Here is a 13,934-nt window from a genome sequence, read left to right as displayed (position 1 = left end):
CCTCCCTCTTCCAGGGGACTCTGGGGAGGAGGGACCAGGGTGCCCTAGAAGTGGCAGAGAGCCCCATAGGAAGTCCCATCTGCCCTGCTGTGGGAGAGAGAAGGGGAGGGAAAACAGACAGGTACCAGGATTATTTTTAAACAGCCCACTGCCGTCCAGGGGTTTGGAAACCTCTGTGGTGGCCTGTCCCAAGGTGGTGAACTGATAGGGGACTTTCCTAGTGCCTGCTGGGAGAGAGAGAGGCATTAGCGGCTGGTCCCAGGAGGGGCCAGAGGGAGTCACACCACACCCTAGGGCGCCATTATTCTGGAAGCCTTATCCAGGCAGCCCTGATCGTCGATGCCTCCCTCCAGGGCTATGGGAGCAGGTGTCGGTGGGCTCCAATCTTATGGTGGGGGGGAGCGCCGGCGGGGGGTGGGCTCTGCTTGCACACAGCAGACACCTGTCCAGAACTCCCATCCAAGGCCATTTCCAGCTGATTTGATGAGCTGATCTGTGTGAAGGTGACCACACACATTCTTGGGCTGTGCCTCTGTGGCTCAGTATATTTGAGGAGGGGCTCTCCCAGGGCTTTTGCCAGGGGAGGTATCGCAGGCCAATGGGGAGCCCCTGGGAAGCATGTAAGCTCCGAATCACACTGGAGGGTGACCGTCTTCCCTGACTGGTGGCCTTTGATCTAGAGCCTTGACCAGAGAGCAGAGAGGGATCTGCTGAGGCTCAGACGAGGTCAGGACAAGTGCCAGTTTTCCAGGCCTGGCTCAGGGAGAGGACATCTGTGGGGTGTCTTGCAGGCTGGGACCCTCCAGTCATATTCCCTTGTAAGGTGAGCAAGGGGAGCTGGTCCTTCCAAGAATCCCTGCCCTGGTTGTAGGCTGGGATCCCTGCCTGGAAGGGACAGCTGAATGGTAAAGCCACCTTCCGAGGCCACAGCTTGGGGGTCTGCCTGCCCTGGACGGCACCTTTCTCCTCCCTGCCCCTGACCCCAGCCAATCGGCTTATCCTTGCTTTCCAGGCCAGATGCCCCGGTGTCAGAAGACAGACGCGCTTACACCGCAGCCCACAGAGCTGTCCCTGGGGCCTTTCAGGAGACATGAGGGCCCTGGCCAACCTCAGGGGGCCCGAGGCACTGACTGCTCGGCTTCCTCAAAGGCTTCTGGGGAGCAGAGTCAGACCCGGAAGGCCTTAGAAGGGGTCTAGTCCTGGCTTTCCAGAAGAAGGCTGTGGGGCGTGTTGGCCGCTGCTACGTGGCCACAGGGCTCTATAGTCAACTGAGGCCAGCCAGCCACTGGAGGAACCACGTTAAGTAAACCTTCTGCAGTGGGAGGACTCCAAAGCTAGGCCTGAGGGAAGCACCCTGGGGATGTCTGGGGCGGAAGGGGGTGAAGTGGGGGCAGCATGGTCACGTCCCTGACAACGCGGCTCAGCGTTAGCGACCAGTGCTGGTGTAGCCCGGCTTCCCTCGCAGCACAGGCCGGGATGGAAGCCGCTCCCTGGCTCTCAGGCTCTGTGCCCTACAGGGCGGGCCGCTGGTGAGGAAGGGAGCCGAGACCAGCACAGAGCTCAGCGAGGGACAGGAAAAGCAGGGCAGGGTAGGGAGAGCTCACCTTTCAGGGAGAAGGAGGAGCTGCCTTGGACAGCGGGCAGGTCGTCAGAGCTCTGAATGGTGGAGGAGTATTCCCAGACCCTGGAGGTGTAGTTACCTGGCAGGACACAGGAAGACGCGTCAGACCTGGGCTCTCCTGTGCAGCCTACGGTGGGGCGCGGGGCGGCGTGGAGGGTGGGGCAGGGCCATTTCTGCGAATCTGTCTCAACCCCCATCACACCACCTGCCAATCCTTCCTGCCATCAGACTGTCCTGAACCACAAAGTGTCCTCCCGTCCCTGCCCTCCCTCAAGGCCCAGATTCAGGTACCAAGTCCTTAATCAGCGCACAGCGCTTTCCTGGGCCGCCACCCCCACACTGGTGGGCACTGCCACCTCCAGGCTTCACCTCCCTGGCCTCCTCTTCGACACTCCCCCTCCGTGCTGGCTGCCCCTGAGCTCCCCCAGCGCACCGGGTGCAGACACCCCACCTGCTCCCCATCCTTAACAAATATGCTGGATCTTCCGATGTCGGCTTTCCTGTCATCTGCCCCAAATCTGTGTGCGTCCCGGCCCAGGCTCCACGTCACCCTGCACCCCTTGTCCCCCTGGGTTATAAAGGCAAGTTTAATCGTCCGTGCCCCCCACTCCCCCCGGGCTCCATGGGGAGCAGTGTCACACGCAGCACCTGACACTGAGCCTGGTTCCTAGAAGATTTCCTTGGGTGGTTGATGGAGGAATGAATGAAGGAACAAGTAATACAAGCACATGCTAAAACTTGGGGACACAGAAGCTGACACTACTCCTGGCATTCTGTTTGCCAAGTTGAACAAGGGGACAAGTGCCCATTGGGAAGTATGCCCTGTAGTCTAGAGGAAGAGAGGCCGTGGGCAGGGTGTGGAAGGAATGGATGGCGGGAACACATGAGGGCACTCAAGTCCGGGGCTTCAGAGCCCCCCAGGGACAACGGCAGCCGCCCTGGCCCTCCGTCTCAGCGGCTCTCTCCCGAGTCAGGCTCACTCCAGGGCAGAGCGCCCCCTCCTGGTGGTCTTCTCCCACAGCTGCCGCCTGGGGCTGACATTGGGGCTTAGCAGTCAAGAGATGGCTGGGGCCCCCTGCCTGGTCCACCGTGACCCCTGCCACAGGGACCTCGGGGGGGGGAGGCTCTCCAGCACGGTCCCCCGTGAGCATATCCATCCAGAGCTCCGAGGGGCCAGGGGACGACACCCTTCCATTCACCTGTTCCTCCACCCCTCCTCCCTTTCAACTCCTATAGCTGAGCCCCACCCCCTGGGTTTGTAGCAGAGAGTTGGTTGGACCCAGCATGTGCCTTCACGGAGCACACTGCCTACCATGCATGTGGTAGTAACAATGTGAATCCAAGCCTGACATAGAGGCCCGGCCAGTGCCCTGTCCACGGGTGCCCCTGACCCTCCAACCTTCCAGATCTTTGAGACACCATGACACTAAAGAGCCCCCCCGCCTCACCTCTTCAGACCTTAGGGTGCCATGTAGGAGGTGCGGGCTCTGATGGACGTGCCTCAGTTCCCCTCCCTCCCTGCACACGGCTGGCATGGCTGGCACGCACCTCAGAGCCTCCCAGAACCTGGGCTCTAGGAGTGCATGGCCCGACCCTTTGCACAACGGTGCCCTTGGTGCTCTGTGCTCAGCAGCTCTCCCTGAGGAAGCCACGTCTCTACCCCTAGTTCACCTTCTCTGGGCCCTAAGGGCATGTCACTCACCTTGAAGGGCAGCAATACCTCCTGGATTTCCAGGATGGCCCCAATTTGTATCATGCCATCCTTTCCGATGACAGTTACACTAGTCTGTCTTAACCACCGTGACTTCTTGGTGCAGAAGGGCCCAAAGCAGTAAAGGGCCCGGGTCCCCTGCAGGTCCTGTGTCCTCATGCTTGCTAAGGGAAGTTTCCACACCTAACCCCAGCTCCCAGCTTCCCTGCCTCACCTGTCAGGGAGAAGAAGACTGTTTGGACTCAGGGATTTTCAGCGATGCCCAGGTGCCCGGCTGCCTCTCTGCAGCCCAACTGATGATGGCATGCCTGATCCCACACACACACGTGCACACATGTGTTGCACATGCACACGTACTTTGAGCTCAGCAGGCCCCCTCCCCACCTGTCTCTGGGCCCCTAAGCCCATCTCAGCCCCCCACCTTCCCCTCGCGTTGGGGAGTCCAGCACCTACACAGGCTGGGCCCCCGTACAGGCCCCTCCCATCCTCACACTGGGCCATTCTCTCACCTTTGGTGCCATAGAGATTGTTGAAGTTCTTCTGGTTCGTTTCTTTGGAGAGGCGGCTAGGGGACCCTGGCTGGTACGATGTCCTGGCCCCACCTGTGAATCAGACAAGCAGGGTCCATCATTGTGGAAAGGTGGGTCTGGTTCAAGGCCAGCCCGTGGCTTCTGACTTAGGGGTTATAGGGGTGGGACTCCTTGTCCCCATACAGCTCCCACTGTCTGCCTCAGGACCTGGGTTGCACCCCTAAGCTCCTCTGGGTCTGGGACAGGCAGTCACCTGATTTGCCCTCTAGTCAGAACACTTGACAAGGAAGGAGGGCTGTTAAGTGTACAAGAACATTAAGTGTAAACCTGGACAGACTAGGACGTATGGTCACCATACTCGGGGGGCTTGGAGGGTCACCAGAGGCTGGAAAAGCCAACGCTTCCCTCCTGAGCCAGTCCCTATGTGAATGAGACCCCAGAGGCCAGGAAATGAGGTGCCTGTGAGGAAGGAGGAGGATGGCAGCTGTCAGCGAGGAGGGGGCAGCGCACAGGCATCAGGCGCCTGGCCAAGTGACAGCTCTCCAGAGATGATGAGCCGGTGCTCACAAACACCTCCCAGGTGCTGCCTTGTCCGGGGACAAGACCTTATGCTGCACAGGAGCCTCCAGATTCGGGTTCTCATAACAGTCTTGAGAGGACGCCAGAGTAGGATCCACCCCCCCACCTCACAGATGAAGAAAACACGCTCCCCACGTGTGCTGGGGTCCCTCTTTCGGCCCCTCCCTCCCACCTACCCAGGACCTGCTGGTCCCTCTCCAATCCTCTGCACCTGTGGCTCCCCTCACCCAGGTGCCCGCCGTCCATCGCAGCCACGCCCCTTTACTGAGCACACCGTCCCTGTCTCGGGGCCCTGGAAGTCTCCCTGCCCGAGCCCACCGCCCCTGGGGCCCCCAGACTGGTGTCAGTGGCCCTTGGCTGGCTTTGCTTTCTGACCCCCTTGCTGACGCTCCCTGGCCCTCCCCTTGCTTCTACCCTGAGCCTGGGAACTCCCGGAGGGCAAATTTCCTCCTTCCACCTGTCCTCTGCGCAGGGGCAGGGACACCGGATGAACCTGTTTCTTCCACCTACAAATGTCACAGCCTGACTCAGTGACAAGCTGACAGGTTTCCTGGCATCCTGAACCTAATCTGTCTCCTCTCAGAGGGGGGCAATGACCCAGCCAAGGTCAGCAGGTCCTGGCTCTAGGGCAGCTCTGTGCTCCTCCCTTCACCCCTGTTCTTGCTCAGCTCCCCTCCCCACAACCAGACTTGCAGTGGAGCCCACAGTCTCCTCGGTCTTCTACGGAGCAGGGGAGCCCATCAGAGACCAGCTGGGGGCCTCAGAAGGACCAGGCAGGGCCAGGGACGCTGGGGAGGCTGGTTAGTGCCGCAGACCCGGGCCCAGGGGACGGAGCCCTGGGAAGGGGAGGGGCAGGGCTGGCTGGTCAGGCCCTCACCAGAAAGGTGGGGCAGGGGGCGTTCGGGGTGCCCAGCTGCCTCGCCAGGCCTCTGCCAGAGCCCAGGTGTTGTTTTCAGATTGGGTGGAGCACAGAGGCTTCTCCCGCTGAGCTCATGTCTCTAAATCCCCCACGCCCTGCCCTTCCCGCGGTGTGTGTGTGTCTGAGGTGCGTGAATCAGCGCTCTGGCCTCGAGGCTCCCCCCTCGCCAACCCCCTGCACCTTCCCCACATCTCCTGTCTCCTTTCTCACCTTTCCCCACACCCTCAGTCTTCTCCCAACACCCGCACGCCCCCCCCAACTCACACACCTCCTGTCTGAGGGCCCACATGCTTGGCGCACCCACCCTTAGGTAACGGGTATTGTTGTAGTTTGTTGCTAGTGCAAAAGAATGTGACAGGCTACCACAGGGCAAGGACAGGTGAGCTCTGGCCTCTACCCCCCACATCTGGGGCTCAGAGAGGGAGGGCCAGCGGTACGCAGGGAGGGGGAGGTGAGGCAACGTAGAACCAGCCATCGGTCAGCCATCGGTCTCCCTGCCCTTTAGGAGCAGCATGGCTCTGAGGAACCAGCCTCCCACGGGACTCCGAATACTTCGGCCAAAGGAAAACACAGCTCGGGCCTGGCACATGGTGAAAAGAGCAGCCAGGCGACCCTCTGGAAGGAAAGGGAAGGAAGGGTTTGGACTGGAGGCAGGCACCGGAGGGGAGGGAAGCCATGAGGGGCAGGGTGCCGGCGGTTTATCTCTAACCCAGATACTTGTGAGGGTGAAGGAAGGCATTGTCCGTGGTTCTATAGGGATGAGCAGGTATGTTCCAGGACTTCCCGAGGCAAACCGAGGGACGTTCACTCGGCCACAGCGGAACCCGGCCGAGTCTCCAGGCCCAGGGCCCTCAACAGCGGGGTGCTCTCCCTTACCCTTGGGCGTGAGGTACATGGAGTATCTCTTCATGGTATCAGGTGCACTCCACTCGCTCGTGTAGCTGTTAGCGTAGTTGTTCATGTAGCGGTGGTCACCCCCTGGGAAGGACAGAGGTCAGCCATCAGAGGGGCAGGTAGAGAGGAGAAGCATCCCTGGGGGATGCTGAGTCAGCCCATAGCCCCTCTGTCCCAGGGAGAGTCAAGCTTCTCCAACCTCAGGGAAGGCAACTCACTGCCCTCTGCTCCTGAGCTCCTAGGAGATGCGAGTCTACAGCGAGCTCTCTGCTTCCTTGGACTGAGCCTTGGGAGTAAGAGCATATGCCCAGCGCCTTACAGTTTACAAGGTGCTACTGACACCCATTTCTTATTTGTTGTGTACCTTCCCAGGTGGCAAGTAAGGAAACTGAGGCTCAGGAGGTAAGTGAAGCCACGTGGCCAGTGTGAGCCCTCATCCCTACTTCCTCACTTTGTCCCAGCCACTGTTGGTGGCCCAAGGGGACAGAATGGAGCCTTTGCATTGGCCTCGATGGCCAGGGATCCAGCCGGTTAGGCAGAAGCACGCAGAGGGGAGTGAGCTGATGGGGGAACTGACTCTTCCCATCCCACCCCCCCACCCACCAGGAAACTCCCAAACCCAAACAGATCTGCAGAGCCAAGCTTGCCCTTCCCACCCCACTCCTTCCTCTTGGTATGCCCCCGTCTTCTACTTTCCCTCTGCCCTTCCCTCTCCCTCTCCTCTGGGCAAGAGAAGGAATGAGATGAGGCTCAGACTCTCATCCAACATCTCCACCACCTGTGCCTAGCAGGGGCCCGACGCACCGTAGGCACTCCCCGGTGTCGGCCCAGCCCCCACCTCCCCCACCACGGCAAGCCCAGGACGAAGGTAGTCCGGTGCTTCTTAGCCCCCGGGCCTCTGAAGGTAAGTCCCTGGTCTGATGGGCAGGCTGGCATCTGGGAGGAGAGGAGGTCTGACTCACCGGCCACCCACCCTGCCCCAGCCAGGCACACTCCCAACAACACAGCAGCGACCAAAGCCCAACGTGGAGGCCCGGGGCCCTGACATCAGCAGCGCCCGCCCTGCCTCCCTGCACACTTTGCCCCGGGCACAGGGCCACACCTGCACAGAGGCCATGGCCAGCACAGCCATGACCTAGAAATGGCTCAGTGGGTGGGCGGTAGGGCTCCCAGGCCACCCTGGCCCGGTCAGGGCCATCCTCATCGGCCTGGCCAGACCTCAGCTGAGGGGCTCTGCCCTCGACTTTGTACCCCAGGGACCATGAGCTTCACACGCCCCAACCCCTCTGCACCGCCGCCAGCAGCAGCAGCTTCTCGGATGGGAAGACATGGAAAACTGAGTAGTAGCTGGGTGAGAATCCTGACGACGGGCCCTGCTTAGCTGTGTGCCCTTTGAAAAGCTCCTGGGTGGTGGTGGGGCGGGGTAGCTCAGTGAGAGAGTGCGTGCTTCGCATGAAAACTCCTCTGAGCCTCAGTCTTCTCATCTGTGAAATGCAGGACATCCAGCGTGGAACATAAGCTGCTGTCAGCGAAGAGCCCCCATGAAGCCAGCACACAGGGAGCACTCTGTCACCATTAGGTGTCATTGCCATTGTCATTAGAAGGAGGACGGCAGGATCCAAATGCCTCTTGAAGCCAAACTATTGTCTTGCTGCAATGGTTCGTGGATCCTCAGGTGTGACTGAATGTTCCTCATCTTTCACAGGGACGCCGTGTGATATCACCATCACCAAGGTATACAGATGCCCCCCTAAACGTCAGCACATCTGCACACTATTATCCCCTTCTCATCCCCAAAGAATCCCATGCTCCATCCAGAGACAAAAGACAGGGGCCACTTCCTTTGGGGTGTTTGGAGCCAGAAGTGTCCGTGTTGGGCCTGGGCCACCGGGTGGGGCCTTGGGAGAAAGTATTCTGGCTTCAGGTCCTGAAGGGACTGGGCTGGGCTGGTGAGAAAAGACTTAATGGACTAGTTTCTCAGGTGGGGAAGTTTTCTATGAGATGATTCAATTGGCCTCTGGGCGGAGTTGGGGGGGGAGCGGTACACAGCATGAGTCAGAAGAGAAGCTGACTTCAGGGGAGCTAGTGAATCACTGAGACACATGTGTCCCATTGTCCCCAGCCCAGCCCATCAGGCCAGGTCCAGCATCTGGGCTCAACACCACTCAGCGCAGCCATGGTGACAGGCAAGCTCTCCCTCCAAGCATGATGCGGTTCTAGATCACGTCTACTGGAGCCTGCAAAGCCACCAGGTTAGCGTCTGGCCCTTACAAGTGGCAGCATCCACTTTCCCACACAGCTGTTGGATTGAGCTCCATAATCAGATGTAGATCTGAATGAAATTAATCCCTGAGTTTGATGGATGACCCACAGAGAGGAGGCATTTGTGCAGCCAGTGCCCAGATGCTCGTTGCCCTTGAGGGCCCTTGTAATCACTGCGTAACCTTGGCAGCAAGTTCAATGGAAGCCTGCAATCCCTGAATCCTAGTCCTAACACCTTGGGTAGGATGGGTTGTTTGGAACAACGAGGGGCCGGCTGGCTAGGTGCCAGACCAGGCAGGAGAGATTGGCCTGGGAGGAAAGTGCCCGTGGCCATGGGACCTGCCCACAGAGGGACCTACCATTCTCCATGTGATTCCTCTCAATGAAGTTGCGGCTCAGGTCCGCCTTGCACATCTTCTCAACATGGCGCATGCACACGTTGAGCAGGTCATCCTTGAAGTTGCCAAGCGACTGTCCTAGGCCCTCCCCCTCCAGCAGAACATGGTAGGTGGGCAGGGGTGGGGGGAGGGAGTAATTGCTCATCAACGCGCCAAATTCCTACCAAAGAAGAAAGAAGCCATTAGCTTTCTAGGTCTTTGGGGGCTAAGGGGGAACCTTCTCTGCAGGGGGCAACAGGAGCCAGATGTGCTGGATTCAAGACACTGCTCTGCTACTAACCAGCCACACTTGTCCTCATAAGTTTCTCCTTCTGTGAAATGAAAGGGTTTGGCTAAACTTCACTGGAGGCTAACATCCCTGATGGAGCTAGTAGTCAGGTGTGTGACCCCACAGTTCCCACTTCTACAACTGGACACATCATCCTATCTCACAGGGGTTTATGAGAGTGACACAGCTGTGGCATCTTTAGGAGTGAAGGCACTAGGAAATGCAAGGAATTTCTAGAATGTTCTGGGTCAGCCATGGCACCACCTCCATCTTTGCATGCCACACTCAAGTCTGCCTCTGCACTTTGTGCTTCTCACGTCCCTTCTTCCTCACTGGAGCGTCCCTCCTCTTTCTCAAACTTTTTCTGGGCCTTCAAGACCAAGCTCAAATTCCATCTCCTCCACAAAGCTGTTTCAGGTTACTCCTGCCTGCTCGCCCTTCCCAGAGCTTCCACAAGACTTATCTCCTTGAACCACATGCTTTATCATTTAATTATACACTCTTCTATCTTGCTCCCTAATTGTTCATGTCTTATCTTCCCAGCTGGATTGCAGCTCCTGGGGGGCAAAAACCATGCCTTGTACTTCTCTATTCTCCACAGCACCTAGCAGAGTCCCCGGCATGCAGTAATACCCAAAACACTCTAACAGTTGGAAGGATGGGTAGATGAACAGACACACAGATAAGATCAAGGATAACACATAGGCAGCACTTACATACCACTCCCCCATAACCAAAGACGGTGTCACTAATCAATCCCAGAACTCTTTCCTACTGAGCCCAGAGCACTGTTAGTACATATCAACTGAAGTTGATACAAGGTGATGTTTGTGTGCCATCTTTAGAGTAGGTAAAGAAATCGCTTGGATAGAAAAAGTAAATGGGGATATGGAATGGAGGATGGATGGATGGATGGATGGATGGATGGATGGATGGATGGATGGAAGGATGGATGGATGGGTGGATGGATGGATGGATGGATGGGTAGATGGATGGATGAGTGGATGGATGGATGGATGGGTGGATGGATGGGTAGATGGATGGATGAGTGGATGGATGGATGGATGGATGGATGGATGGATGGATGGATGGGTGGAGGATGGATGAATGGGTGGATGGAATGGAGGATGAATGGATGGGTGGATGGGTGGGTGGTAGATCAATGAATGATGGACCGATGGATGCTAGATAAAGGTCTGGGAAAGTGGATGGAAGTATTGAGGGATTGAATGGTGGAGGAGTTGCTTGTTACCTGCAGAAACAGCACTGAGTCACTAATGCTTTGCATCTGCTCCCTGGTCTGCTTGTCCTCATGCAGCACCTTGGCCCTCTCATCAAGGGCATCCACGATCACCTTCACTTGGTCCACAGCATCCTGCTCCCGCTGCTCCAGAGCAGCCCTCACTTCCTCCTTTTGTTTCTCCAGGTCTCGCACCAGGTCCCGGAAGTTTTGCTCCAGGATGGCCTTCTCATTGGTGGTGAAGCTCTGGGTCCAGAGTGAGGGGAGAGAGGAAAAGGCTTTCCATAATTAAACAACAACAACAACAACAACAACAACAACAACAAAACTCCCTCATGGGGTGTATCTTTAGGTTCCCAACCCAGAGTCAGAGCCAGGGGAGGCATTTTTACTGCCCCAACCCAGCCAGCCTGTTTGGTTAAGAATCTCATTCAAAAGCATCGTTAAAGGACGCCATCTATTGACAGAGATGGCCAGGGTTTTTACAGCCCACTCTTCATTATCTATCTGTGACTCCTCCCTGGGCGGGTTGACTTGAGCCACCATTCCAACCTTGGGCGATTCCGTGGACCCAGAAGTTCCCCCATGAGTCAGGTTGTGCTCAATGAAACCTCAGCTAGAAGCAAACATCATTCAGAAATTGAAGTGATGGCTGGCTGTTTATGTAGCCAGGGCCAAGAGTCAGTGATTTCAGACTGTGGTTGGTAATTACTCAAACCATGGCAGACATACATCTAGCCCTGCTGGCACAAGTAAAAGGACAACGTCATGCATTTGGTGGCTGGGTGGTCTGGTGGGCAGACCAGACAATGGAGGCTCCTGGACGACAGGTCGATGTAGGGTCTTTATTTGCTAGGATGATGTCAAATGAGCACGAGGTGAGGGACAAGATCCCACCTGAATGCCTGGCCCAGACTGAGAAGGGGACCTGGTGGGGATGCCAGAGGGGTGGGGGAAGCCAGAAGAAGTAAGTGTGTGGTACGGATGGGGCCCGAGCCTGGCACAGGAGTAATGCGTGGCTTCTCGTAGGCGGGACAGGCGAGGCGAGCACGCAGCAAGGCTGAGGCACGGAGGCGGCTCACCTTGATGCGATCCTTTTCCTTCTGCCACTTCTCAGCTTCGTCCTCAATCTCGATGATCTTGAGCTGCAGCTGTTCTTTCTGCAGTGACAGCTCTGTCTGTGGGGGAGGAGCCAAGGTTAGAGAAGTCCGGTGCGGAGGGGAGGAGGGGAAGAGCACCAGGGAATCCAGGAGCGGGCCCACCCAGGGGGCCGGCGTGGGCAGGGTTTGCGACCCAGCCCTTCGGCCTTCATTCTGCAAACATTCATTGGGACCTCAGAGATGCCAGGCGCCGTGCCCATCACCAGGGATCCAGCAACGACTCAAACCCTACTTTGCTGTAAACTTGGGCCTCAGGGGGCTGGATATCCCAGCCGTGTCTTTATAAGGACTAAACCTCTGCAAGGTGCCTCCACCCAAGGTGATCAGGAAGGAGGTTGGTTTATGGGGTTCCACTCCTTTAGATGGACCCGTGGCCACCAGGGAGAGGGAAGGCCTCCTCCTGTCTCCTTCAAGCTTGGGGGAGAAAGGGGACCCAGCCCAGCCCAGCCCAGTCCAGGGAGTGTCCCATGGCAGTAACAGTGTGCAACGTTTCTATGCCATGACGTGGGGCCTGTGTTGCAAGCGGGAGCCCAGGCTGCAACCAGCAGGGACTCCGTCTGGACAGGCACAGCTATAAACCTGTTTACGGGAAAGAATGCAGTCTGCGGGCTGGGCAGGATAGGGACCTCTATTTGGGGTCCCTGGTGAGGAAGGGGAGACCAGTGAGTGAGGCAGTGACGGAGGGACGAGAGAAGACAAACAGGGCCCCCCGCTCAGGGGAGGACACAGGCTGCTGGGGCCTGGGGTGTGTTGGGAGGGGGCCAAGGAGAGGTGCCTCGGAAGGCGAGCCCTAATGGATATGGGAAGTATGGACAATACTTACCTCCCGTTTGGGGAGATTCCTTCTCTGGAAAGCAGCTTACCACAGAGACAAAAGGGCAGGCACGAAGCCAAGGCCAGGCCGATTCGGCCAAGCCAAGAGGCACCTCTCTGTTCTGCGGGGGCCCCTGCCAGTGCTCTCAAAGCACTTCCAGGTCAGAAGACTGGCGGGTGATCTCCACCCCCGACAGGCAGCAGAACTGAGGCATCGGAGAACGCCTCGGGTGCTCGTGGTCACCCCTCTGCCCTGGGTTTTGAACACAGAGTTCGGCGCCTTTCTCCAGCCGTCTCTCCGAGGAACCCACAACAAAAGTCAAGATGAGGAGGCCACAGACCACAGGGAACGCGAGCTCCGTGGGCACAGAGTCCTGAGCTGGGCATAGACTTGGCCACATGTCACACTTGCAGAGCGCTCCACCGGGCTGGCAGGGTGCTGACCGGGGTCCCTCCGTACACGCCCAGGGGAGTGGCTTGGTAGTGGAGATGGCTTCCCTGGCTTTCTTGGAAAGGGCACCCTGAGCGCCAGGGAGCTGGTGGAGCAGGTGGGGAAAGCCCAGGGCAGGAGGTGCGGCGCTCCCGGACCTAAAGCCCCTGATCCCACCCCGCAGCCGCTCTCTGCCCGCACTCCCGGGCTCTCTGGACAAGGACACTGAGCTCTCGGTAAGCACCCGCCCGACCAGCAATGGGCTGCAAAGCCAGCCACGTGGAAAATGCCGTCACCAGAGATGGAAAATTGTGGTCGGGGGAAAGGAATGAAGGGAGTTGAGGACGGGACTGGGCCCGGTCTCTGGAAAAAGGCTGGGGAGGAGCCAGGTGCTGAGAGACACAGCAGTGGGAGAGCGGAGGAGTAAGACCCCAGGGCGGACGTGGAGGCCCGCCCTTCACGCTCCCTGAGGATGCAGGGACCGAGGGCTCAGGGCACAGAGGGTGGCAGATCCAGTGGCCTGGAAGGATCTAAGCCATAGGAAGAGACAAGAGGCTGGACAATGCTCTGTGCCAGGCACCTTGCCCCAGGTCAAGGGGACAGCTGGAAGTCACTTGCGCTGCGGCCGACGCCTCCTGCCCCAATTCCTGCTGGAGGTGAGGAATTGGCCCCGTGCTTCTCTCCCCTGCCTCAGCACCCCCAGAACAAGGCCTGATGGACAGGAAAGCAGAAAACAAAAATGTATTCACTCCCACCCCCGGGGTCAGTGGCTGCCCTGCCCCCCACCAACGAGCCTGGGGGATCCAGCAGGTAGCCCACCCACAGCACGGGACTGGGAGTCTAAACATTTGAATCCAGGCAGGTGACTTAAGTGCCCCGTGCCTTGGTGGCTCTGTCTTCCGTGGACACAGTTAGAGGAAGGTCCTGGAAAGAGCTGGGAGCAGGGAAGTGAAGCTCTCATAAAGCGCCCGACACAGAGAGAGCCTCTGCCTGTGGCCCAGCATCACGTTGCGTGGGGCACCTTCCGTGGACCAGGCGCCGTGAGGGATGCTCTCACTCAGGCCAGGCTTGGCAGTGAGTGCAGTGTGGCGAGCAGGGGAGGAGGGCAC

General features: G+C 58.3%; 1 protein-coding gene across 1 annotated transcript in view; it reads right to left on the bottom strand.

Annotated features, from left to right (window-relative positions):
• The window catches only part of TRIM29 (tripartite motif containing 29), a 26,067-nt gene that overhangs the window by 5,643 nt on the left and 6,490 nt on the right, over positions 1-13,934 (bottom strand). Inside the window, exons 2-7 of the mRNA XM_077776779.1 lie at positions 11,505-11,600; positions 10,435-10,668; positions 8,876-9,074; positions 6,237-6,338; positions 3,842-3,934; positions 1,605-1,700 (exon numbers count right to left, since the gene is read on the bottom strand). Coding sequence (XP_077632905.1) covers positions 1,605-1,700; positions 3,842-3,934; positions 6,237-6,338; positions 8,876-9,074; positions 10,435-10,668; positions 11,505-11,600 — 820 coding nt within the window. The remainder of the gene's footprint in view (positions 1-1,604; positions 1,701-3,841; positions 3,935-6,236; positions 6,339-8,875; positions 9,075-10,434; positions 10,669-11,504; positions 11,601-13,934) is intronic.

Source organism: Crocuta crocuta, unplaced genomic scaffold, assembly GCF_008692635.1.
Source record: "Crocuta crocuta isolate KB4526 unplaced genomic scaffold, BGI_CrCroc_1.0 scaffold271, whole genome shotgun sequence".
In the NCBI taxonomy this organism is placed as follows: domain Eukaryota; kingdom Metazoa; phylum Chordata; class Mammalia; order Carnivora; family Hyaenidae; genus Crocuta; species Crocuta crocuta.
The sequence above is the reverse complement of the archived record's forward strand: the minus strand, read 5'-3'. Positions and strand labels throughout refer to the sequence as shown.